Consider the following 27,153-nt stretch of genomic DNA (forward strand, 5'->3'; position numbering starts at 1 on the left):
CTTGCTTGACTAGAACCAGCCAGCCAAGACTGGCAAGCTCAGTGGTCGGGTGGTTAAGACATCTGCACTAGTAAGCAGGAGGTCGTGGGTTCGAGTCCCACCAGAGTACACTTATGGTTTTTTCACAAGCCTTCGGGGGCATACACTGAATATATAGTGTTATAATATACGTCGGGTAGGGCAACCCCCCCCCAAAAAAATTAATGTCTTTACCTTCTTTCCTTGCCATTCCACTGAGTGAATTTAAGGCTGGCTATAGACTCTCTGTCCTTACTAAACCAAAATTCCTTGGACAGCGGCGGTCTCATATATGGGTTGAATTCTTCCTGTCCTATCACTAGCACCTTCAGTCAAGCACAGCAACAACACAATATGTAAATAGAATCATCTTTAACAGACTGTCTACTGGACCATGTCTACATTACTTGGCAATGGCTGGAAATAAAACATGAATTATTAGGAATTTGCTATAGAATTGTGTGTACTGCCTGCCACAGCCAAGATATTTGGTCATGGTCTTAATACATTTCTTGGTTCTACGCATGGAATCTGAGAGTTCATTCAAACAAATTTAGAGCACTCCAATGGTGCATTTACTTGAGCCTATGTGCTGATATCAAGCTTTACAAATGAGCAGCGCAGAAACATTGAGTTTGCATTTCATCTACATTTCATCTGAATGCGCACAAAAATGAGCAACGAATGCCACATACTGGTACAAATACTTGTGGTAAAAAGCAAGCATAAAGCACAGAAAATGACATTTGTATACCTACCCTTAACAAAACCTGCAGTCTCCTATACAGGTCTATATGCACACAAGGCTTCTGGACCCCATGCAGTCTGACTCGCAAGTGTGTGGGAGAAATGCATATGCACGCTGATTTGCATGTATCATGGATTGACTATACATGATCAGTTTTCAGCTAAATGTGCACAAACACTTGTCACCTTCACAGGGTGTACACACTATGAACATCTAACAAAAGAAGCACCGTACAATAACAATGGACGCTCAGTGTTGGTGCACTGTGTTTCTTTTGTTAGATGTTTGTAGTGACAGTGCAAACAGAAAAGGTGCTCCAGTGTTCTGCAACCTGTCACCTTTATGGGGGGGATATGCACAGATGCAATATACTCCATGTGCTGCTAGGTTTGCAATGAACACACAATTAACGTGCCATATGTATCGCAATCAAAATGCAGGCCTGTACTGCAGTGCTACATCCATTTTATTTGTACATGTATTTTATGCATTCCATTACCTTCGCTTTGGGATCCTTTGATCTGATTGCTCTGAATGCTGCAAATGCAGCAGTACCTGCTCCAACTATGACATAGGGGACATGCTCTGGAAAGACAGCACCTGCTGCTGTTGTACCTGAAGGAATACAAAAGAATCCATACATTCCAAGTAATCTTGTAACAGCTTCATAATGCCCTCCAGTGATGTGACCCATATGTATTCATATGATCCTGGCATAATGATAACGTTGGCTGGCCCTAAGTCACAATAAAAGAGCAAGAGCCAACTGGCTTAATGTTCAGGCTGGGGCAAGGTAGACAGGGGTCGACATTAAGCTTTTTTGTGCAGCTCCTGGCCTTTCAAATTTCAGGAGTTTGGGGGAGCTGTTTCACTGAACCCGGGAGCTATTTTAGGTAAAGTCACAGTAGGCCAAAAAATAACGGTTCTGCTTGCGATTACATGCCTCTCAAAAATAGGGTCAGAAAGTTGCAAATTTGTTGGGGGGGGTCAATTTTCCTGTGCTAATTGAGTGGCATGAATAGGGACGAAAGCTTCTAAAATTTGTCTCAAAAACTGATCATAACCTGTACTAATCCTTGTAAAAATTTCTATTGTAGAAAATTCACAACAATTACGGACAATTCACACAATGCTAGTCCGTCAATCACGACGGAAAACTGGCCAAAGATGTCTGTGTACCGCGTAGTATGCATGCATGATGCATCCAAATGGCAGGTGACAAACTTCGTGCCGTGGCTGCTTAATGTCCACCCCTAGGTAGATGATATGAAGTACTTCTTGTACCTGAGTCTGTTTGCTCTACTGCCTGTTCAGCGCCGGTGCGCCTGCTTAATGTCCACCCCTAGGTAGATGATATGAAGTTCTTCTTGTACCCGAGTCTGTTTGCTCTATTGCCTGTTCAGCGCCGGTGCGCCTGCTTAATGTCCACCCCTAGGTAGATGATATGAAGTACTTCTTGAACCTGAGTCTGTTTGCTCTACTGCCTGTTCAGCGCCGGTGCGCCTGCTTAATGTCCACCCCTAGGTAGATGATATGAAGTACTTCTTGTACCTGAGTCTGTTTGCTCTATTGCCTGTTCAGCGCCGGTGCGCCTGCTTAATGTCCACCCCTAGGCAGATGATATGAAGTACTTCTTGTACCCGAGTCTGTTTGCTCTATTGCCTGTTCAGCGCTGGTGCGCCTGCTTAATAACCACCCCTAGGTAGATGATATGAAGTACTTCTTGTACCTGAGTCTGTTTGCTCTACTGCCTGTTCAGCGCCGGTGCGCCTGCTTAATGTCCACCCCTAGGTAGATGATATGAAGTACTTCTTGTACCTGAGTCTGTTTGCTCTATTGCCTGTTCAGCGCCGGTGCGCCTGCTTAATGTCCACCCCTAGGCAGATGATATGAAGTACTTCTTGTACCTGAGTCTGTTTGCTCTACTGCCTGTTCAGCGCCGGTGCGCCTGCTTAATGTCCACCCCTAGGTAGATGATATGAAGTACTTCTTGTACCTGAGTCTGTTTGCTCTATTGCCTGTTCAGCGCCGGTGCGCCTGCTTAATGTCCACCCCTAGGTAGATGATATGAAGTACTTCTTGTACCTGAGTCTGTTTGCTCTACTGCCTGTTCAGTAGCTGAGCTCTCCGCTGCCACCTTCTCCTCTACAGCAGTAGTGCTTACAGCCTCAACATTTGCTACTATGGTTGTTGGCTTTGTGGTAGATGCCTTCATAGCAGATTCCCGATCAGGCTGAAGGCCCAGTGTGATCAAATCATTCTTGTATATCTGCAATGACACAAAGGTACATACACAGCGTAACAAGAGTACCCCTGTAATTGCGTCAGGACGTGATGTAATGGTGCACTATTCTGTTGAATATACATCTTATACAGCAAAACAAATGGGCAACAAACAGATTGGTTTTTCTGCATGTGAATGAAAGATGTAGATTTGATACTAAGCAATGATTTCTTTGGAGCAAGACACTGTAATTATGTGCTTGTCCTCCGACCTTCCTACTAGACATGGGGGTGGAGAGCTCCAACTTCCCTACTTGGCATGGGGGATGGAGGGTTCTAACCTCCCTACTTGGCATGGGGGATGGAGGGTTCCAACCTCCCTACTTGGCATGGGGGATGGAGGGTTCCAACCTCCCTACTTGGCATGGGGGATGGAGGGTTCCAACCTCCCTACTTGGCATAGGGGATGGAGGGTTCCAACTTCCCTACTTGGCATGGGGGTGGAGAGCTCCAACTTCCCTACTTGGCATGGGGGATGGAGGGTTCCAACCTCCCTACTTGGCATGGGGGATGGAGGGTTCCAACCTCCCTACTTGGCATGGGGGATGGAGGGTTCCAACCTCCCTACTTGGCATAGGGGTGGGGAGTTCCGACCTCTCTACTTGGCATGGGGGATGGAGGGTTCCCACCTCCCTACTTGGCATGGGGGATGGAGGGTTCCAACCTCCCTACTTGGCATGGGGGATGGAGGGTTCCAACCTCCCTACTTGGCATGGGGGATGGAGGGTTCCAACCTCCCTACTTGGCATGGGGATGGAGGGTTCTAACCTCCCTACTTGGCATGGGGGATGGAGGGTTCCAACCTCCCTACTTGGCATGGGGGATGGAGGGTTCCAACCTCCCTACTTGGCATGGGGGATGGAGGGTTCCAACCTCCCTACTTGGCATGGGGGATGGAGGGTTCCAACCTCCCTACTTGGCATGGGGGATGAAGGGTTCCAACTTCCCTACTTGGCATGGGGGTGGAGAGCTCCACCTTCCCTACTTGGGATGGGGGATGGAGGGTTCCAACCTCCCTACTTGGCATGGGGGATGGAGGGTTCCAACCTCCCTACTTGGCATGGGGGATGGAGGGTTCCAACCTCCCTACTTGGCATGGGGGATGGAGGGTTCCAACCTCCCTACTTGCCATAGCGGATGGGGGGTTCCAACCTCCCCACTTGGCATGGGGGGATGGAGGGTTCCAACCTCCCTACTGGGCATGGGGGATGGAGGGTTCCAACCTCCCTACTTGGCATGGGGGATGGAGGGTTCCAACCTCCCTACTTGGCATAGGGGATGGAGGGTTCCAACTTCCCTACTTGGCATAGGGGATGGAGGGTTCCAACTTCCCTACTTGGCATGGGGGATGGAGGGTTCCAACCTCCCTACTTGGCATAGGGGTGGGGGGTTCCAACCTCCCTACTTGGCATGGGGGATGGAGGGTTCCAACCTCCCTACTTGGCATGGGGGATGGAGGGTTCCAACCTCCCTACTTGGCATGGGGGATGGAGGGTTCCAACCTCCCTACTTGGCATGGGGGATGGAGGGTTCCAACCTCCCTACTTGGCATGGGGGATGGAGGGTTCCAACCTCCCTACTTGGCATGGGGGATGGAGGGTTCCAACCTCCCTACTTGGCATAGGGGATGGAGGGTTCCAACCTCCCTACTTGGCATGGGGGATGGAGGGTTCCAACCTCCCTACTTGGCATGGGGGATGGAGGGTTCCAACCTCCCTACTTGGCATAGGGGATGGAGGGTTCCAACTTCCCTACTTGGCATGGGGGTGGAGAGCTCCAACTTCCCTACTTGGCATGGGGGATGGAGGGTTCCAACCTCCCTACTTGGCATGGGGGATGGAGGGTTCCAACCTCCCTACTTGGCATAGGGGTGGGGAGTTCCGACCTCTCTACTTGGCATGGGGGATGGGGAGTTCCAACCTCCCTATCTGGCACGGGGAGTGGGGAATTACTTGTCTAAGGAACTGGTTGGTTGGTTGGCATGGTCAGGTATTGATAATTCTGCCGTCAGAAACTCATGCAATCCACATATGTGATCTACATGTAGGCGCCAATCCAAATGGTAACTACATGTATCTGGGCATTGCAATAAGCCTTTTGCAAATAAAATTTGAATAAAATCTGGTACACTGAGTTATCTGATTGCACATAAACATAACAATTTGGATTCCTCAGACTAAAGACACTGTTGCTATACCTCATGATTCAGGGCAGCCTTTTGCACAGCGACTACCATCTCTGGAATGGACTTGTTCCTTTGTGCCCTTCTTATCCATTGAGAACAGTGTATTGTTGCCAGGCATATCTTAGTAACTGAGCAAAAGCTTGCCCCAATTCATTCAGTCCCTCAATTAATCTATGAACAATGTAGATTCCTAAAAACCTGCTGGAAGGTTGTCTCTCTCCTGCACGTATGCAAAGCACTGATTTTGTCCACATAATTCCATTACCAGTCAACAGGTCTTGTCAATCATTGGCTATTAAAAAAGCAACAAATGCCTGCCTTTTTAGCACTGTTCATGCCTAGGGATATTTATGTTTGATGAAACTTGAGATCTGACTTTGGACAAATTCTAAATTGCTTTGTAGAGAAGTTCTTCTCTAATTTAGCAAACTGTGTTAATAATTTGAAGTTCACCAAGAACAGTCAAAAGATGTCACTTTTACAAAAATAAATAAAAACATCCACCAAACTCTTTTCACAGGAGTAAACTAAACTAAACTTATTCATAATTTACGAGATGAATCTAAATTTAACTATAAAGAAGCCTTTTTTTAAATTTCATTTACAAACTTTTAGTATGTGGTATATTTTATAGGGTTCTGCAATTTCTACACTGAAATAAAAGCCACTAATTACAAGGACAATCCATACCCTGAGGTGACAGCTACTCGGACAATGGTAACTTACATAAACTGAGACCCCAATCAATCCTACGACACTTCCAATTATCAGCACAGTGCCGTAATTCCGACTCCTTCCACTGGCTATGTGGCCATCAACCTCCTTGGGGTGAGTCTGGTAGGTTTACTGGGTACCACAAGAAACACTGGAAAGAAAGGGATAAAAAGGTCATCAGTGGTGGTTACATATTGAAGTGAATCGGTGAATCTGCCAGAACTAAAGTTGAGATGATCACAATCCGCAACTGTAGTGCTGCAGTTGGGCTAACCCAACTCCAGTTGGTGAAGTTCAAATAAAATGTCCCAACTTCCTCCATTCCTCATGTCGTTCACAACTGGCAGAATTTACCAGAAGTACTTGGTCTCATGGTCTGAAAACTTCTGTTAAACTGACGTCCAGAGCTATAGGTACCTCAAAGGTTACTCTAACAGGAAAAATGTAACTGAGAAGAGTTTGCATCAATGGATCATTTACTGCAAATCTCAATTAAAACATGTAGTACTACCATAATTACAACCCCACATAAACAATAGCTCCAAGTCACATGGAGTAGAGACTTGAGCAAGGAAAAATGTAGAAATACTGAAACGTACCAAAAAGTTGCAACAAGTTACATGAATTGATTACCTGGGTGAATACTGCCGATTAACAGCTTATTGGCGATGTAAAACTCAAAATTTCCAACAAGCAGATTGTGATATATTAATTACCAGTGTTACTTACCACAATAGAGGGGCTGCATGGGGCGCCCTCACAGAGGACAGGTCTTTGCTCCTGTATGATATTTTTGAGCAGACCCTATACAGTTGACAGTATAGGGTCTAAATAAATCTAACAAATGTCCTCTGCGAGGGCGCTCCATGCAGACCCCCTATACACTGTATCTAGGAACTGAGTAGGCCTATGAGTCACCATAATTCAGGCACTGAGTACTTTGATCTAAATTTATTCTTAAATAAACTAAAATTTTTATGGCTTCATTTTCAGTATTTAAAAGTTTGACCAAAATTCTACATAGAATAATATGAATAACATCAGATGTCAACGAAGCAACAGGAACATCATCTGCAAATGAGTTGGATCGGCTGTAGTAAAAACTACGTCACCATAATTCGCACACATACGTTGCAAACATGACTTAACAGGGTATCAGTAATGCCTTACTTCTGAAAATCTGCCAGTTAATGTCTCTTAAATGAGGAATCATTTTTTGCATTAAGTACTTTGGTTTAGTGATACAGTTTTAGGAAAAAACACTTTTATTTGCAATCACTTGTCTTCCCATCACTTTCTCTTTTTCATTCTCCTATATTTAAATTTTTTTTCAATTTGATTTGAAGTTACAGTAAGACATGAATTTATCTTTCATATAAATCATAATTAGCTTAAATATGAGTTATTTATCTGGATATTTTGACAAAACTTCTCTTTTTAAGTGTATTTCTGAAAAAAAATAACAATATACAGTGCCACTGAATCTGTGCCCGTCGTCGCTAACGGGAATCTAAAAATATAAATTGCACAGTACTTTTTTCAGGCTCCTTGTTTTGATAACGCCCTCAATATTTGGCAAAAGTTGATCGAAGTCTTCATTAGTGCTTGTATCAGACGTCCAACATCGATCATGAATGAACAGCGATCATTTATCCATTTTACTGGTTCATTTTTGTATTTAGTCTGTAAAGTAATTTAGTAAACCTTTTTGCTCAGCCTTTATTGACATTTTTCACGAATTTTCCTGAAAAAGGTTTATTCGCACATAGCTGCAAAAAGAACAACGTCAAAGTGACGATCGATCATCAACAGCAATTAACATCCAGTGCATATTTTGGTAAAGAGTTTCACGATGAGAAAGTTGGATGCGCGAATATTTGTATGCGCAAATTTCAAACTGGCATGACGGGCATGATGGACATGCATGACGCGTCGGAGATAGATAGAGAGCAGGACTCGTCTGGGAAATGGATATGATAAGCAAGGAATTAACCTTCTTCCATCCTTAAAAACACACACTTACCATTACTCAACTCTTTTTTCTTCGCTAAGGATACAAAATTTCTCCTTAGAGGCGCAAAGCCCTGGAAAAGCGATCTACACTTGTACATGATTTTCACCAATGGGCCAACGTGCTGATAAATTCACGCGTTGTCGACGAAAGCCTCCTAAAACGCCGGTAGTCTGTAATCCTGTTAACATCCTGTACGTTTTATTTAGCACTGATAAGGAAACAAGACTGCTATCTGCCACTGCTGGGCCTCTGCCCACGTGATTTACTGCCCTCTGTTGGTCATTATTATATTAATTAGGATATGTTTCAATAAAACTTTTATTGAGGAAACTGCCCCCTAAAATGAGTGGTCATAGTGAACACAATCTTACTTTGCCTCAACTATTAAACATTCAAGGAAAGAAGCTTGTGGATATTTCTATTTTTGGATAAGAAATGATAGCTCTATCCCATTCAGAGACGCTCTCTCTTATAGATTGATTCGGGGAACAAACTTTGTGATTTCGAAAAAAAAACCGCATGTTTATTCGAGGGTGTGTCATTGTGGGATTTATTTCTATGTGAGTCTCGGGAGGGTAGAAATAAAAGGAAGAAATTAAGATAATGTAGACAAGGAGACCAGCTGCATCCGACTTTGTTGTCTAGAGCTGGGTCTATGGCTTCACGCAATTGGAAATAAGCGGAGACACTGAGAAAATAGACCAAGCCGTCAGAAAATCGACACAGCCTGCGGTGCGGCTCGCTAGCGTACTGCGCGAAATGGGACTCGTCGTCATTGGGCGTGGGAAGGACAGAAACTGCAAGATCCTAATTGAAAGTGAATATTAAAATTTCCATTTTCCAATGTGATCTAAGTAAAATTATCACACACTGCTAAAAAATACTATCCACTTTAAAACTTCCCCTGAGAATGCAAATGACAGAACTTTTTACGGGGGAACCGTCCCCCCACTGTATTTTCAGGGGGCCACTGCCCCCCCCCCGTTCCTACGTCCCTGTGAATGTTTGAACTCCTAACTTGCAATATTTCCTGACCTGGTCCCGCTTTATAGATAGGTTTCCGTTATGAAAACCTTGTTTGGAAGAGTGAATTTTTACATAACTTTCATAAAAATATCTGTAGAAATATTTGCTAAGCGCTAATGGTTGTTTCACCGTCTTCGCTAAATACTGCACGTCACCCAAACCCAAATATGTCGGCGTCGGCGTGGCAACTTTATTTCACAAAATTCAGTAGTGGAGTAATTCGAGTCGGAGAGATGGTGCGAGGCAATTTTTTCTTCAGGCCTAATTCCAATTTCAAATCAGGTTTTCCTCGTGTTTGACCCAATGGACCTCTTGTTGCCGTCAATAACATCGACTGAGTTTCTGGGTCTAGCCATTCGTCAAGGTTTTCTACCCACTGTCAAACTGCCCTAGTTGAAGAACATGTTAGTATTCGGCTAACACGATTTAAATAAAACATAAGGCATTTGACTTCATAAAGAATTGCCACTAAATTTGTTCAGAATATCAAGACCGCCTAGCTTGTCATATGGGAAAACTGTTGCCATTCATGTTGGACAACAAATCCGGTGAAAAAACTTAAAAGAAAAGACAGCAAGGTAGCGGACAGCTGCCCGCCCCGATGCACCAACTGGCAGATCAACAAATACGGCTGAGGAATACGCCAGAAGGCAAAAAACAAAAACAAAAAACAAGACAAATCCACGCTGCACCACTTATTGCGTCCTCAAGTGGCAATCTGACAAGTTTTATTGCTTCAACAGATTATCACATTAAAAAAAAGTAAGGATTAAATCAAAGCTGACGGGTCACAAGTTGGCAAAAAACAGGTGTTAAATCACATTTCCAGTTAAATTCTTTGCCTGCAACAGGAAGGCTTCGGATCAACTTAAATGGAACGTTTAGCACTGATTTTAGAAAATCAAATACATATGCAATGTACTGATTTCACTTTCCAAGCACATGGTTGGCTAATCCTACATTATGGCTTATGTACAAGCACAATATTTCACCTTCTTTTATTTTTTTCTTCAACAGTAAGTATGAAAGGAGGTTCAAATGCAAAAGAAGTTGTATAATATCTGTTTAACAAGCTCTGGAAGCTCAGCTTGGATTAGGAAGCACCTAATTGCATGTATAGTTTTCTACTTCTGACAACTTTTTTTCCGACAATACCAAATTTGGGATTGATACATTCAATAAAAAAGATCTTGAAAACTTGAAATATAAATTTTTATATACAAAGGATTATAACAACTGTTTTGCATTTGTACCCTGCATATGTTGTGAAAGCACATGGTAAATATTTACATTTAACTAATTACTTTGAAGAAAAGTCATAATTTCTTTTTGAACACAGGCATTATCTATTCCATGAGTTAAGACCATAAGGTACAGTACAGTGGTCATCATGTCACGAGCAAGATATTTTATCACAAGCGGATCTTTCTGAGGCCAAGATAAGTTCTCCTTGAAGAGAGGCTAGGATCTGCTCTGCATGCATCTACCTACATGTAACTCCCAACAGATATCATCAAGGTCAATTCAGAACAGACCCTTACTTACCACTTACATTTATCCAAAGAAACCTGCATAATACCTGGACTCGCCGGCAGTAAGCCAGATATGACCTGCACTGTTCTAAGCCTACTTATGATGCAACATAACGTGCCAATATTGAATAAATTTATACACCTTTCAAACTAAACATTCACACTTGCAGTCCTGAACAATATGGCATCCTTTCTTTCTATGGTCCTCATTTCGGTCCGATATTCGTTGATTATATTCCTGCCGCATTGACACCCAAAAAAAAAACCCTCTAAAATTGTATAATGTAGATTTGATGCAAGTATGTGTAAATGATACCAATGTACAGAAGATGGTTTTTATTATACTGTTCGCTGCTTACAGCTTATGAAAGCCAACTGCAGTTAACAAATATTATACAAAACAGTAATAATGCATCCAGTATCATTTCATTTGGCTAACTCTTTGGCCTTTTCTATTGTTCACTTTACTGTCTAAACCAACTTTACAGGCATAAATTTGAGAACCATAGAAATGACAAGGGATGCCCTTAGTGCCAAGACTCACTTAACTTATTATTTTTTTTAATACACCTTTATTTCCTCACAAAATATACAGACATTTTAATTCTTACGAATATGTACACATATTCCAGTCCTTAATATCAAAATATATTGTAATCTAGTTAAATTAAATTGATTTTCCCATGCTTTGTGTGGCTTTGGCAGTCAAAGCAATAACCTCATTAAGGCAAAACTTGGAACATGGCAGGAACACTGATTTATCAATATTAAAAATGATGGCAGGAGAGGAACTCAGAAATACTGTACATAAAATGTACAGGTTCGGCAAACCCTGCAAGTTGTGATCCTGTCAATTATAAGCAAAGTCAAATCACAAATACATGTAAATTAGCACCACTGTAGGCTTTTGCCCTACACTACATAGTGGTGATCTGATCGATCATAAGCAAGCACATTATTGGCATATGCACACTCATGATGACATGATTACAACTCCTGAAATGATACTTCCATTTAAGTCACTACAATGTACACTTGTAAATTGATCTAAGATCTACTGTGACCAATTCCTGCAAAAAAAGGAGCCGTAAGGCCATTGCTTCGGTGATTTTTAGTTTACATTCCAAAGAGTGAAGAGCTTTTTTAGGGTGAATGATCAAGTTTGGTATCATGATGTAACCGAACATAAAGTGGATGGAGTATCGAAGGTTCATCTTGAATTACACAATGCATCTTAGAAGTGGCTCTGGTGACTTCTGTATCATTTCATTGGGATGGGTCATATATAAATGTCTGTCTCTACATACTATTTAGAAAACTTACTTTGAGATGATAACATAAAAAAGATCTACCAGGTTTGCACTAAACTAACAAGAACACCACCACTCCAGTGTTCCATGTATTCCAACTGAAGTCTTTTCGGTTGCTAAAATGACCTAGATTAAAAGTTGATCAATGGCATTTTCCAGTTATCTCTAATATCATGTTCGAAGGAATGACATTTCTCTCTTTCGAAACAAAGAAAGGATGAGAATGTATTTCAAGATTTGGGCACAATTGACGCCACAACAAACGAAACAAATTTTGCAGGCATTAGCTGAAGATATGTTAATAAGATAGTAAAACTGACACAGCGTAATTGAAGGACCTTTGGCAATGTAACTTAAAACAGTAAAGTGTCTTTTTAGGGGGGCACTGGAAAATTTTAAGTGATCTATAAAATGCTTTTTTGAAGTTAATGTTTAAAAAATCTTTCATCAAAGCATGACTGCTAAAAGAAGAAAGAAAGAATGATAAACTACATTGGACTGGTTTAAATGTGTAAAACGTTAACAAAGACAAAGATGTAAGTAATTGATTGCAAACTCCAAAATACAAGTAGGGTTTGAATGCAGCCTACTTGAAATAAAAATGTTTTTAGCCAAAAATTAATATATCTTCAGGCAACAAAAGATTAGCAATGGCAGCAACTTTTTGAATGGACGGTAACATGCCAAGTAGCTCACTTAAGTACATGTACAGTATCGTCAGAATTCTACCACTCATGTCTCCCTGTTTGGCACACACTACGATTAAGAGAATGGTCAACAAGAAGCAAGTTGCCATTTGAAGACAAATGAGAGAATGAAAAGCAGTGTTAAACTCCACAAACTGAGATCTACTTTCTGAGCAGCATTCACTGTTGGGAATCCTAAGAGTAAAGATACCTAGTTGAAGTATTACTGACCTAACAGGAGAGCGTTGTTTGGTTTGGGAAAATTCTGTGTTTACTCAAATTTACCAAAAACTGCCCTCCCCTTAGGCCTTCCACAGTTCAAATAGACCAACAGGAACTTTTGGGTGTACACTGCCGGGGGAAGGGGGCTGACTTCGTTCACAGATCTAAAGGACTCACAGGTAATAGATTCATTACCTGTCTTGCGACAGTATACACGTACACTACACTACTCTCAAGTGGGATGCTAACTTTAAGCCTACATGTGATTTCCATCAAAAGTTAGATCTGTGTTAAACACACATGGTATTTCTAGATCAAAGAGCTCTTTGTGGAGATTTCATCTCACGAAGTCAAAGATATTCTCTGTGTTAGCTTATAAATTCCACATGCTACTCTGCAAGTCAGATTCAAAATAATTTTTTTACCCTCATTTACGGAATGCTCTCAGAAGGCTAAGTGTGGCTTTTTCTACTTCCTTTCTGCTGCAATATTCACACCTGTGTTGAAAAATTTTTTGGAATGGCATCTTTTCCAAGTTAAGACAAAATATTGGCAAAATCTGCTGACAGTCCTGACGACTGTTATTTCAATGTTCATCACTGCAGCAAAAGGAATTCAACAGAAATTTCAAATTGGTGTAAAAAATTTCATATTGTATTTTTATCATGATGACCTAGATCAAAAGTTGATCAATGGCATTTTCCAGTTAACTCTAATATCATGTTCAAAGGAATGACATTTCTCTCTTTGGAAACAAAGAAAGGATGAGAATGTATGAATGTTTCATATTGTATTTTTATCAAACTTGGTCCAACCATTTGGCCAGCAAAAAGAACATTCTGAAATAGATTACATGTATTTGACTAATGAGCCAAGTTTGGTATTCCAACAGCGCATACCCAGCAGCAGGCTATTCGAAACAGCTATGCTAGCACGCGATAGTCTGTCTTCAAGCATGGAATTTGTTCCCAGAAGACCTTGGCTCTTTGAAATACCAAACTGCCTCATTTTGAAAGACTGGGAGAAGAAGAACTCCTTGACTGAAAGAAATCTACACACAGTGCCCAATACAGGGTTGTGTTTGCTCCTTAAATGCCACATATACACACCTGCATACGTTATACACATGCATGCCTACACTATATGCCTAGTGTGGACATTTCGGTATTTTGTGAAGCTGATCTACCTCTGAGAAGATGCCCCCTTTTCTCCTACTATGATCAGCATTTTAGCTGGATTCTGATAGTGTCCTTGACTACTAACCTTGTGTGAACCTGGCCTACTCCAAACAAGGTTCGAAACCTGAATTATGTGCATCTATTTTGTTCTCGGGTCCCACAAGCGACAAAGCTAATCTCATATACATACAAATTCCAAATGATGTATCCTACATTGCAGACTCACTACAGAGACAGCTAGTAAAAACATGTGTGAAAAATAGAGGTGATTTCCCAATAACTGACCTATTTGACTGTATAGGAAATATTTGTGAGCGATTCTAACTTAAGTTTGTAAAATGCCACATTTCAAAAGGTGGTATGTACCAATTCAAAATCAAGGTTGCATCTCTAAGAATATTTCTGCTTCAGAATATCATCAACAACTATTCGCACCACGTCACACCTCTTAATCTCTAGCAACTTCTGAAGGATGACTTCCATACTGGGTGGTACCTTGTCTGTGGCAAGAACTTCAAATATGTCATCAGCTGAAGTGCAGACCTTGAGTTGAGAATTACGATTCACCCCAAATACTTCTCCGAGATCTTTGTAGGATGACAATGCCTTTTTATCTTCAGTCAACATCTGATTCACCTCTTTCCTGACTGTGCTGCTCAAGTCTTCCCACTTCATCTCTAGGTCAAGAAAGATAAAACATTTGTTTCCCAGAAGAAATGCTTCAAGTTGACCTCAGTAACATTGGAATGTAGAAACCAAATTTAATGGCATCAAAAGCAAAGGTAATAAAATTGAACATGACTCCATGTGCCCAACAGGTGCCAGATTTTACCAACTCTGTATTACAGATTTTGTCAAAGTCTTTCCTTTAAAGATATCTACATTATAGATTCAGTTTAGGGATTCAGTTTGATAGACATCTTGATAATGATGTCATTCATTCACAAGATAATGAGTGAACTACATCTCTCTCACTCTGTCTCTGAGGCACAATTAATGAATGAAACAAGATGGTATTCAAAGTTCATGTGGCGCAATTTTCTTTGATGACAACCCTAGTAAACAGGGTCTTTTGTCAATTAATAGGACTTAATTTTAGAGTGTATCTTGCCTTTGTTTTATTACTACAACAAATTTCCTTATTTGTGTGCAAAACAGTGATGTCTTCCAGTGAGAAAAACTGCATGTTGCCTTAATATATGCATTAAAAAGCTGGAATTTCTATATCCTGCCTGTCTATATGTCCTTTCCTTTGGTGATTCATTGTCATGTGAGTACATGGCAATAACAGTGCATTCCCACTTGAATTGGGAAAAGGTGGATCTTGATCCAGCATTTTGGTGTGATCATTACCTTACTGCAACTAAACCGCAAGTTGCGTTCCCACGATCGCTTGATCCACCTTTTCAGACGGAAATGTCGAGCCCAAAAGGTCACTGAGTTCAGTATTGCGCATGTGCTAGCTTGCTGAGCACGCACTCTGTGGCAGTGTTTTGGGTGTGGAGTTCTACTGACGTGACGACCTTGAATCGGACCGAATGTTCAGCCTAGTACGTCGTCTCTTCAAACTTTGCTTCCGTTTTTGAAACTCTGTCACACACTGCAGGCTATACACTAACATGGAATTAGTTTTTGATGGAAAGCAAGTGAAATTACACAAATGAAAAAGGTTAAGAAACGGACGAATGCGCAACGAAAATTGTGAAAGGGCAAGACACACATCGCAGCATGCGTGGTGACACATTTTGCTAGCCCGTAGTTCAGCAGTTGTTTATTGTGGATGCTGTGCACGTTAAAAATTTCACATGAGCTACATGCCAAAAACGTATTTCTTTGTTCATCAGACCACAAAAGTTTCGCACCACTCGTACACGGACGGATGTTGACAGGTCAAATTGCCGGATCTGATCCACCTTTTGCGTTCCCATCTGATCATGATCTGCCAATTGCAGGATCTGATCCACCAATTGGGGGATCTCTATCCTGCTCCAGAGGAGGATCAAGAAAGGTGGATCTGATCCTGATCCACCTTATAACGGTTAGCGTTTCCACAGCACACAATTGCTGGATCAGATCCACCAATTGCAGGATCTGACCCAGCAATTGGGGGATCTGTATCCTGCTCCAGAGGAGGATCAAGAAAGGTGGATCTGATCCTGATCCACCTTATAACGGTTAGCGTTTCCACAGCACACAATTGCTGGATCAGATCCACCAATTGCAGGATCTGACCCAGCAATTGGGGGATCTGTATCCTGCTCCAGAGGAGGATCAAGAAAGGTGGATCTGATCCTGATCCACCTTATAACGGTTAGCGTTTCCACAGCACACAATTGCTGGATCAGATCCACCAATTGCAGGGATCTGATCCACCAATTGGGAGATCTGTATCCTGCTCCAGAGGAGGATCAAGAAAGGTGGATCTGATCCTGATCCACCTTATAACGGTTAGCGTTCCCACTACACACAATTGCTGGATCTGATCCACTATTTGGGGGATCTGATCAGGCGATTTGGCAAAAGGTGGATCAGATCCCCCAATTGGTGGATCAAGTGGGAACGGGCTGTAAGCCAATGAGCAACCCTTCCCCTAAAGTGTTTTCAATAAGTAATTGCTATTTACATTTTGAACACACAAAACACACTCTCGGCAGTGAGTACATTGTCTTCCTGATTGACATCACGGCAACAGTGCCCTCTGTTGTCCCAAGAAACATGGAAAATTTCACATGGTTAAAAATGTATACTTTTCAATACACTTAATACCCCCAAAAGGATGTCAAAACCAAGTAGCTTTTAGACAGTGAAAGAAAATTGCACAAATAGTGTATAAAAGAAAACTGCACAAACAGTGCAGCAAAGGAAACTTAGGAAATGGGGCCGGGGGGCCAGTAGGCCCCCCCCTAAAAAAATGGTGGGGGCCAGGTCCCTCTAAACAAATTGTGCAATTTGCATTCTTGGAGTGGAAGGTATTTGTAGCAGTGTTTGATGATATTAACTCAGATCACATTGGAAAAATGGAAAGTTAGAGAGACTTTATTTTTCTGCCCCTCCTCTGTAGAATTATCTTCCTACATGCCTGTTAATAACAGCAGTAAAAAAAGAACGCAAAGCTCTGCACTTCTGAACAATATTGATATGAGAAAATATGCCCATATATGACATAATCATTTGGCTGAAAAATATGGAAAAAACAGAAGAATTCAAGGACCTTACCTCTCCCCAAGCTGCACGCTTTTTCGAAATTCTTGTCAAACTCCTTCTGCTTTCTATCTTTATCATTCTGTGGTGAGAATAACAAGTCTCATATAAGGTTTCAATAAAAGTTTTCTACAGTCTTCTGATCTATCTGTCTTTTAACATCTTCTGATGTGTGCCAAATCAGCTCACAATGAAAAAAAAGGTCAGTCTGATTCAAGCTTTATTCTTATATCTGTATGTAAGAGTTTCATTGAATACAGTGACATCTTATGAAGTCAAACTTGGATCACTCAAAACTCTGTTTAACTCCATGATTCTCCTCTGTTCCTACAGAAAGATTCAATCAGCATGAACACAGTTGACTCTGATTAATACGAGGGCCTCGGGACTTACTTAATTATCTCATATTATCCAAAAAACCTACTTTTAAGTGAAAAGTATTTTTCCACTCGTATGTGTCGTTTGTCGGTCGTACTACTGTTGAAGGGTAATGGATTTGCTTTCGAAACAGTTCCAACATGTTCTTTATGAAATTGTAATGTACATTGTACATCGATTAAAAAGAGTGTAATAAAACATGTATTATCTGGTAATTGAGAAGAACTAAGCAGAAAATTAATAGAACACAATAACGGGGCAAACGGTCTCGTCACCAATAAGCAATGTAACCTGCATGGTGTGGTCACTGTCACGGGGAACGCGCACATAAGTACATTAACATTTTAGTTGGTGACCGACTAAACAGATGTTATTTTATACATGTGCATGTTTATACATGGAGGAAACCATTGAATTTTTGGTGGACAGAAGCGGGCGTAGGTCGGGGCTAGGATAATATATTTTTAGCGGGAAATGAATTTTTTTTTTTCAAATGTTTGGATATAGGATTTAAATTTGACTTCCAAAAGGACATTTACAGGTAAGAGAAAAAATGGATTTCAATAACAAATGAATTTTATGTTAGTTTATAAGTTGGGTAGGGGCATTTTCCATTCTCGTCATGTTTTGGTAGGGTTTGTAACGAGTTTTGTTCTGGTCGGGCCCTCTAGTGGCCTGGGAATTACAAACACTCGCTGTCCATTGCGTTCATGCCAACTGGGCGGCATGATAGCACCCACAAAGAAAATCCTTTGATCGCCCTTGAATCTAAAATGCACCAAAACCACAGTCATTGATTAGCGCGCGTTATCACCGCACCTAGTACAACAGCACCTGTATTGAATAGGTCCGTTGATTGACGAGTTGTTTTCAAAATACTCATGCTAAATAGAGAGATAACAATACATCGGAAAAAGCACTCGCCTTAACCGAAATCTCGTATTACCCAAGCTCGTATTAAAGATTTTTTCCCCATAGGAATGTACACACTTTGGTCAGGACTGGTGAAATATGTTCGTCTTAACCAGAATCTCATCTTCCCCAAGCTCATGTCACTGACAGTCAACTGTACCTCAATAAATTGTATCATCCGAAGCACTATCTCTGTTTGCCTCAAAGTTTAAGTTTATGAATCTCAACGAAACTTCTCTTGAATTGGTCACAAAAAGACTAAAGAAAGTCACAAAAACTTATGAGTCATCTCCGAGCACGAAATGTATTTCATTTATAAGTGGCATCCTTCATACATATACTTCACACATCACAACCAGGCTAGTCACAATAACCAGCCCAAACAACAGTGACTCCCGCAAGACTTTCGAGTTTAGCCTGATTGCTGTTGTTGGCCCAATCGCTCACACCTCTGACCTAATGACTGGCTCTTTGCAGTGACAAAGTGACCACATTAGAACTGTCAACATTAGCCTGATTGTTGCCAGTAGCCCAGTTGCAGTGTGCACCCTCTATAGATTACAAAGGATTTCTGGACGGGAACGTATGCATGTTCACGTACCTTAATACATTTTTTCCGTACTGTTAGAGGCAACACTATTTGTTTGCCACTGACTGTTTGCTGAATGTCTTGACGTTTCTTTTCATCAGCTGGTTCAGAGATACTACGTTTGAACTCTGGACGACAATGGCTGGTGATCTTTGATGAAAACGTATCAAGGATTTGCTGAAACTTGTTGCTATTTTGTCTGTTTAGAGCAGGTCTGTCAGATGCACTGGATAAAAGAATTCCAGGAAACAAAAAGATACAACACAATGCAACCCAACTCCACACTAACCGTCCCCACCCCGACCAAACCAAACACAACGCTACCCCAACACACTCCCAAAAATCAAATCAAACCTAATAAGAAAAAGATTAAGACATTTCCATAGAGACAGATCTAAAATAGGTAAAATTTTCACTTTTTTTAAATTGAGGGAACTGCAAGCCCCATTACTTTTTAATTGGTGATTATTCATTATATGGAAAAATTGTTTCCATAAGAAAATCCCCATTTTACCCACCTCCCCTAACATAAACCATACATATGCCACTGGAACTTTACGGAGCTATATGCTGCTAGCATAAGGCTTGTCTAATCCATACAGCCAGTATGAATACAGGTGATTCACGATAGTGCACCTCCAAGAGCTTAGAACAAACTGACCGATCACAATGAGCAAAATCTGTTGACCCAAAGCACGTTTGGAAAGGGTCAACAGATTTTGCAAAAACTTGGAGGCACACTACTGTGAAATGCCGGTATTACGGTGGAACGCCGCTATAACGAACACGATGGGGTCCACACTAAATGTTCAGTACAGTGGTCGTTCGGTACAGCAAATTTGTCTGCCGAATGTTTCGTTGCCATGTTGAACAGCGCCCCCTCTTGTCTAACTGAAGTGTACCCTTTTGTGATACCCTGGTTCCCTGTTTTCGTGATGTTTTGCCGTTGCATTCATGTTTAAGGTTTCTAGAAATGTATCCGTAATTATTTTTGTCTTTTATTTAATCTTGAGTCACAAAAATGATATCAAATTTATTCCACAAGTTGTGAAGCTACCGCTAAGGATCAATCTCTGAGGCATGCAGTGGCAAATCTCAGTTGATCTGTGTATCAGCGGCGCCTCTTTAGACTATTGTTAGTGCAATGCCATGGTGGGCGTACGTGCGGTTTTCTTCCACACCCATTCATGTGAAGTCGCAAAACCAGTATCTATAGAATACCGTTGAAGACTAGTGGCTTTCCCTTCTTATCTTTGGGGAAAATAATGCCCACTTGTCATTTTCCAACTAAAAAAACACCGACTGTTTATCATGTTGATGTTCGGGAATTACAAACGGCAACTAAATAGTGTTCGGTAGGTTCTGTGTACAAATTTTATTGGGAGCCTAGGATGATGTTCGGTACAGCCGAATGTTCCGTTTAGCGGTGTTCGGTATAGCGACGTTCCACTGTAATGATATAGGGAGGCCATGTTTGAAACGAGTTTAGTGCTAGGACTGTGACCATCATTAACACATGTCAACATATGTACATGAGTAACTTGTCAAAACCTATGCTGTAGGCCCAGCTTAAATTATTATTATACAAGGTTCTCATGGTCTCAGCACCAGAAACATCGCGTACAAATTTGTTAATCCTATTTCATTAACATACCTCTGGCCATTAGGGCTCTCTTCTATGGTGGGCAGCATGATGCGAGGAGAGACATTTCCATCTGTAGAATCATGCCGGCAGGAACTACTGGGAGTTACGGTGACATCTCCGTTCTTGCTGGAATGGCCCGGTTCTTTAGTGTGCTGGGCATTCTGCATATCTTCCAGTGTAGACCTTCCATTGGATGGGTTGTCTGTATCTATTGGCAAAGCCCCATTTGGAAGGGTCTGGTCTGGGGCATTTGGCTCCAAGCGTACTGAACCTTCTTGCTTGGGAGCAGAATAAATAGCACCCTCATCAATATGTGTAACCCTTTCAGCCTCAGTATCTCCACCACCTGATGCCTCAGCATTATCATGTTCTGTTCCACTTGGGTCTCCAGTGAGTTTGTCTTTCTCCTCCTGTGAAGCACCCACCACATCTGGTTTGCTCGGTCCTAGATCATGCAAAAACCAACCAGCAAAATGAACAGATATTGATTAGCACCCACAGGCTTACATGAAATACACCCTGGCCTTGAAGGGGATCTCAAGTATGCCCCAGCAATCAGGGCCAGTTTGTTTCACAAGGATCTAGACCTGGTTCTGCATGAAAAAAAAACACAGATCTCATATATCCAGCTTGAAAACTTAATCTGTTTAGTACATGTCTGCAATATGTCATGAGCCAACTTGTGCGATACATGTACAGGGTTCTCCCCAGGATTTTTCAAAACTGTGGGGGATATCCATTTTGGTTTTCCAACATTCTGCGAAGCCATGGCGTGGGACTTTAGATGCCCTCAGCTGCATTTTAGAGCATTTCCTGGGCTTTTCAAGTACCTTTTCTCAGGAAAAAACATGAGAGATTCAATAACTTTTTTTTTCAAATTTTGGATATTTTAAAAACATCTGACAACATGTAGTGGCTGTATTAATCAACGATTTAAACACCCATATATTCAGTTTTAATTTTAACACATGCTTCAACCTTTGTTTTTTGTTGTGCACGTGCTGCAGGTGGCTGCAATGTCTGCCTTTGGGTTTCCCTCAGCGCGGACTGCTGATGTTATTGGCTTAAAAAAAGAGCCCATTTTTGATTGAGTTTCTGCCGTTGTGCGCGAGACAAAACGTAGTGAAATGGCAACGAGAAATATCTTCCTTGTCGTAGATGCCATTAACACTGTTACAGAGGGCTACGGCTGCTGCCATGAAAAAAAATGTGTGCGGGGTCGATGTTGTAAGTTCTGCAAATGGTTTAGTATAAAATTGTAACCTTCGTAAATGCAGCCCCACTAGCTGATTGAGCACACGGCACAGAGAAAACACACATGTGTGCGGGTGCATGTACGACACCCATGACGGAAGTTCAGATTTCATGCCACACCAGCCATGAAGAACGTTTGGTACCGACGTACATGTACGGTGTGCAGTGTGGCCGCCAACGCGTGGTGCACAGTGCATGTACTATGTAGGCTACCTATAGTATGTACATGTACACAGAAAAATGCAGGACTATTAACTGCTTTTTCATCCAGATTTTCCGGACATGCAATCTGCATTATGTAGATAATTCTGAGCCATACTAATTATATTGTGCATATCGAGGATGAAAAAAATGGGTATCGGCCCGTTTTTTGTGTATCGGGCAGAAATTATTGCGTATTGGGCCTGATCCGCAGGTTTGTACGTGGGCAGAACCCTGATGTAGATAAATCTAAGGAGACGCCATAAGTCGCATTCGCACTGGACTAAAAATTGTACAAAATTACAACGACTCCTTATGAACATTTCATCGTGGCTTTTATTGTGTGCATCTGCACGTGGATTACTCAGACTCATGGAAAGTCCATAGCCATGCAGTGGTATGTGCCTTCAGAATCTCATGAGGGTAACCTCTGATTGACATTATAGTGTGACATCAGATGTAGTCTCAGAAAACTGCATGATTCTTTTTACTTCATACTTTCAGTCATGGCGAAGTTTTACTTACAGGAGTGGTTTCTGATGGGAGCAAAGAGAAATCAACACAAAGTTGGGCGATATGTCATTCACTTTGTGCAATTCCAAACTTTTTTTCATAATTAAGAGTCATACTAATTTTGCATTTAATGTCTGTTTAATAGAAATGACTTTTAGAGTTTCTGTTTTTAAAAATTGGCCGACAACTGAATGCTTTTTCCCAGTTTCGGATCACACATTAAGTGCACACATGTGTAAATAGGCTGTGAGCTCAACTACAGGGATGTTGCAGAGACGTGACGTAATGGGTTCTACCTTTGCAGCGTGGGAGATATTATCAGTGATAGCTTGCTGTACAGCTGAAAAAGTCAAGTCGAATTTACGCAAGCTCTACTTTTCAATTCTTTGGAATTCTTATTTATGAACCAATTTTTTCTGAATTAAGAAATTTTTCATTAGAAAATCAGCTTGTTACGATGAGTCTGGCTGAATCGTGGATTTGTTGTGTGGTTACTTTTTATTCATGAAGAAGTTTTTGTTACCATTTAGGAAAAGAGTTGTCGTCACTTTCGTTGATCCTCTAAGTCCACATAAAAGCACAGATTTTGAAAAAATCTTTTTAGTATCTCCAACACAAGACGGACTGGTGACCATATTTCCATGGAATTTGAGGATTTTTTCGTAGCTGCAATCGGACTGAACAAGTTTGGCATACCGGAATTGGGAAAACACCCATACAGTAAATCAATTAATGACCAAAATGACTGTTATGGCTTGCAGCTTTGGTACATTCTGCTGCTCCATGACGTGACTTCGATATCATGCTTATGCACTGCCATGTAGCTGTACGGACTAGTTTGCGGGGGGGGGACCAGAGATCACGACCCATTGACCTGCAAACAGATTTACCACGATCAAAATGTTAAGGTTTACATTACACTGGCCATCCGTACGGGACTTTTCTACAACGTAAAGTTGACAATGTAATTCTTCTGCGACCCTGTTGGCCCTGTAAAACTTGTGCGGCAGGAAGGTAAAAAATACAACCGATGATCGACACTTGACAATATGGACAGCTTACCGGCTGTCCGCATTGAATTTTGTCAAATCGTCAACAGTCTCTGCACATTTGACCAAAGAAGAGTCCAGTGCAAACACGGATGTAGCTGCAGTGGTACCACACTAAAGCACGCATTGTTCAATTAAGGCATGTGTACATTCATGACACCCTACAGGCTGAAGACAAGAGTAGTGCATGCATAACACCTGCTCACAGCTGTGGTGCCATTACAGTGACAGCTTCTAATTCTTGTTGGTGGATTACTCTTTTAGCTGAACTGCACATACCCACAATCTGGCTTACTTGTATATGAACTAATCAACCTGGATGACATTTAATTAAAATGAGGATCTCTACAATAGCAATAGGAAGTTTGTGTTTTTTTTATACAAGTCTAAAAAGAGTGATTGTCACTGATGACATTCATCTCCAAACTTCAAGTTTCCCCTTATGTTATTGTTACTGTGAACCAGCAGATTCTATTACGGCAAAAATGTGCATTATTGCAGCAGTGCACGCTGAAATTTTTGCCTTGAAATTAACAAATTTCAAGATGGGAATTTCTTTTTTCGCGGATTAATTTTTTGAGTGGTTACTTCATATTCAGTGAGGGCTTCTCTGTTACCTGAAGGTTGTCGGCATTGTTGACATATTTTGTAGCAGTATACTAACAAGATGATCAAGATCACACTCAATCCGACACCCAATCCAATACCCAATCCAATGCCCAGGGATGAAGTTCCTGTTAAAAAACATGCAAAAAGAATATACACTGTAAACTACATGGCTATTCTGCATTGTACACACACAATGTTACAAGAAAACTGCAGTCAACAGTAACTGATAGTAATAACGATCAATGTGTTATTGCAAAACAAACAAGTTTTACCGAGATCAAATCATCTTTTTTTTGAAAATCTTGAAACAGGTATTCTACGATCATTTCTAGGTCCTATGTAAAACAAAACTGCTGCAAACTGCTTGTTGACCACAGTGACTTCAAATGCAAATCACAAAATATGCAGGGCCTGGCATTTCGATCCCAGCAGAATCTTTCTCAAAGTTGGCCCTTGAGAAAGATTCTGCTAGGATCAAAGTGTCAGGCCCTCCATATTTTGTGATCATTTTTAGGTGTTATTTTAAAACCTATTTAGAGCATTTTCACATCAGCAAATCATAACCGTATCATCCATTCACAGTAATCAAAAGTAAAACAATGCATGGATTCTGTCAATAACTGAAAAAAGAAGCAAAACAGAATGGTGTGTCAACAACAAACATGCCCCACTAAACCAAAGCCCAAAGCCCTGACTTGTGATCACAAAAACTCCACTGTGAAAACTACCTTCACTGGCCTAGACCACCCGAGACTAACAAGCCACTTGTGAGTTAAATTTGAATAAAATCTGGTACACTGTGTTATCTGATTGCACAGGAACGTAAAAATTTGAATTCCCCAGACTAAAGACACTGTTGCTATACCTCGTGATTCAGGGCAAGCTTTTGCATAGCGACCACCATCTCTGGAATGGACTGGTTCCTTAGTGCCGTTCTTATCCATTGAGAACAGTGTATTGTTGCAAGGCGTCTCTTATGTAACTAAGCAAAAGCTTGCCCTGAATCATGAGGCACAGCAACAGTGGTTTTATTATGGAGAATTCAAGTTATGTTCATGTGAATTTAAAGAACTCAGTGTACCAGAATTTACTCAAATTTAACTGGAAAATGGCTTATTCACATACATCAGGTCTTTCTGGAGTCATGGTAACGAAACTGTTCAATCTATTGTTTTAGCCACAATGGTATAACCTTTGACTTACAGCAACCAAAATCAATAGATTTCTGAAAGATACCATGTACATATATAAAGTTATACATATGCATCAAATTCACAAACATGGGAAGAAAACACACTTTAGAGTATGCCCCATCAGTTTTGCTGGCAACACAAAGTTTATCTAGAGCCAAATCAAGCAACAGAAAAATACACCATGAAATGCAACTTTCTGACAAGAGGTAACCACCCTGTTGTCCACTCAAGGATTGGATTAACAATATTTCATCTTAAAAACACAGAAAAAGCCGTAGTTAACTTCGTGAGATCTCAACCCATTTCTCAATTATGACATTACCTTGTTTGGCAGTTGTACCGTTCGACAGCCTGGTAAAAGAAAATGTGGTGTCTAAATTTGTCTCCATGGCAACGTTTTGGGTACTGCCTACATTTTCCTGATTTGTGTTGGAGATTAATGTCACCGTGGATGGGGAAGCTTGAATGATTGGTAGTGGGGTACTAGTCCCGTCACATTCTGGTGGCTTTTCTGCATCATTGAAGTCAGGGCACAGACTGCATAACCCTTCATGGCCAGAGTGGGAGCCATACCTGTGCAGATATTAACAAATACATTCACGATGATCATGATACAAATCTTTAAAGTCCATGCAGATGTACATGTACAGTGTAGCTCATCCTTTTCCACAGACAGATAAATTGTTTACAATGCAACTTCGGAGGCAAGGATAATTTGGTTACTCAAATTTGGTTACTTAATCAATGTGTTGGTTTTTCAATTACATCATTCTATTTGATTAATTCAAAACTACTCAAAGAAAAAAGGTTTCCTTTTCAGAAGGTGCAGATAACATCTGAAACAAATTTCAAACACTCTGCGCATAAAACTTTGTTCAGAAAGGTAAATTTGGATGACATGTATTGTGAAGACAATATTTTCTTTGAGGATTACAAAATGAACGACTTGTGGGTTTGGTTCATTAGACCTAATAAAACTTAGCTTCTAGTCGACACATATCAGTACATTCGACAGTCATGCATGGCATGCTGCAAACCATGATCCAGTCATGTCAGTGATCAGCAATGGAGTCAGTGATCAGCAATGGAATCAGTTATCAGCAATGGAATCAGTGATCAGCAATGGAATCAGTGATCAGCAATGGAATCAGTGATCACCAATGGAGTAAGTGATCAATAATGGAGTCAGTAATCAGCAATGGAATCAGTGATCAGCAATGGATGGAGTCAGTGGTCAGCAATGGAGTCAGAGTTCAGCAACAGAGCCAGTGATCAGCAATGCTTACCCTGGTTTGCAGGGACCACAGACCCTGTTCTGATTTGTGGTGCAGTTGGATTTGACAATGGCATTCTCATCACACGGTGTACATGGTTTGCACTGCCCTGCTGTTACCTCATCCTGGTAGGTTTCGCCTGCAATGCACGCATTACAAGTTCCCTTTTCTCCTCTGCCATAGCCACATTCCACCTGTGAACACAGAAAAAATGGAAGTCAGACAAGTTTACAGGTTGGACAGAGACACTCAGGGTGCATTTGAGCAAGCAACTTGTGTTAACACGAGTATACTCCTGAGTGCTTGAACGGCAGGAGTACGACCTGTGGGTCAACGAGACTATACTCTCGCTAAAGGGGGAATACACTGCTGCACCCAAGTGTAATGCACATGCATCCTACTAATGTTAACAGGAGTAA

At 41.2% G+C, this 27,153-nt stretch overlaps 2 protein-coding genes across 2 annotated transcripts in view; both read right to left on the reverse strand.

Moving 5' to 3' along the window:
• Positions 1–209: 209 nt before the first annotated feature.
• LOC147800109 (apoptosis-inducing factor 1, mitochondrial-like) lies at positions 210–8,130 on the reverse strand. Its single transcript, XM_087129946.1, has 5 exons — positions 7,972–8,130; positions 5,961–6,099; positions 2,852–3,035; positions 1,266–1,381; positions 210–344 (listed from the first exon to the last, which is right to left on the reverse strand). The coding sequence occupies exons 3-5, from the start codon at positions 2,979–2,981 to the stop codon at positions 210–212; spliced, it is 381 nt and encodes a 126-aa protein (XP_086986072.1). The 5' UTR covers positions 2,982–3,035; positions 5,961–6,099; positions 7,972–8,130.
• A 2,930-nt stretch (positions 8,131–11,060) lies between these two features.
• LOC147800110 (uncharacterized) overlaps positions 11,061–27,153 on the reverse strand; it is a 29,431-nt gene continuing 13,338 nt past the window's right edge. The window contains exons 5-11 of the mRNA XM_087133209.1: positions 26,747–26,928; positions 25,783–26,033; positions 24,276–24,392; positions 20,651–21,086; positions 19,009–19,222; positions 17,133–17,199; positions 11,061–14,593 (exon numbers count right to left, since the gene is read on the reverse strand). Of these exons, the coding sequence (XP_086989335.1) occupies positions 14,307–14,593; positions 17,133–17,199; positions 19,009–19,222; positions 20,651–21,086; positions 24,276–24,392; positions 25,783–26,033; positions 26,747–26,928 (1,554 nt within the window). The 3' untranslated portion in view covers positions 11,061–14,306. The remainder of the gene's footprint in view (positions 14,594–17,132; positions 17,200–19,008; positions 19,223–20,650; positions 21,087–24,275; positions 24,393–25,782; positions 26,034–26,746; positions 26,929–27,153) is intronic.

The sequence above is a fragment of the Acanthaster planci genome, linkage group LG02 (assembly GCF_054643075.1).
Source record: "Acanthaster planci isolate LZ-2023a linkage group LG02, COTS_SCS, whole genome shotgun sequence".
NCBI classification, from domain to species: Eukaryota; Metazoa; Echinodermata; class Asteroidea; order Valvatida; family Acanthasteridae; genus Acanthaster; species Acanthaster planci.

What these genes read in the sequence shown, in the direction of transcription:
- LOC147800109 (XM_087129946.1), bottom strand. Translation starts at nt 2,981, where the DNA reads ATGAAGGCATCTACCACAAAGCCAACAACCATAGTAGCAAATGTTGAG. An exon ending in AGTAGAGCAAACAGACTCAG is followed by an intron (nt 1,382 to 2,851) that starts GTACAAGAAGTA and finishes GTATTCCTTCAG; the next exon opens with GTACAACAGCAGCAGGTGCT. An exon ending in CAAAGGATCCCAAAGCGAAG is followed by an intron (nt 345 to 1,265) that starts GTAATGGAATGC and finishes GCTTGACTGAAG; the next exon opens with GTGCTAGTGATAGGACAGGA.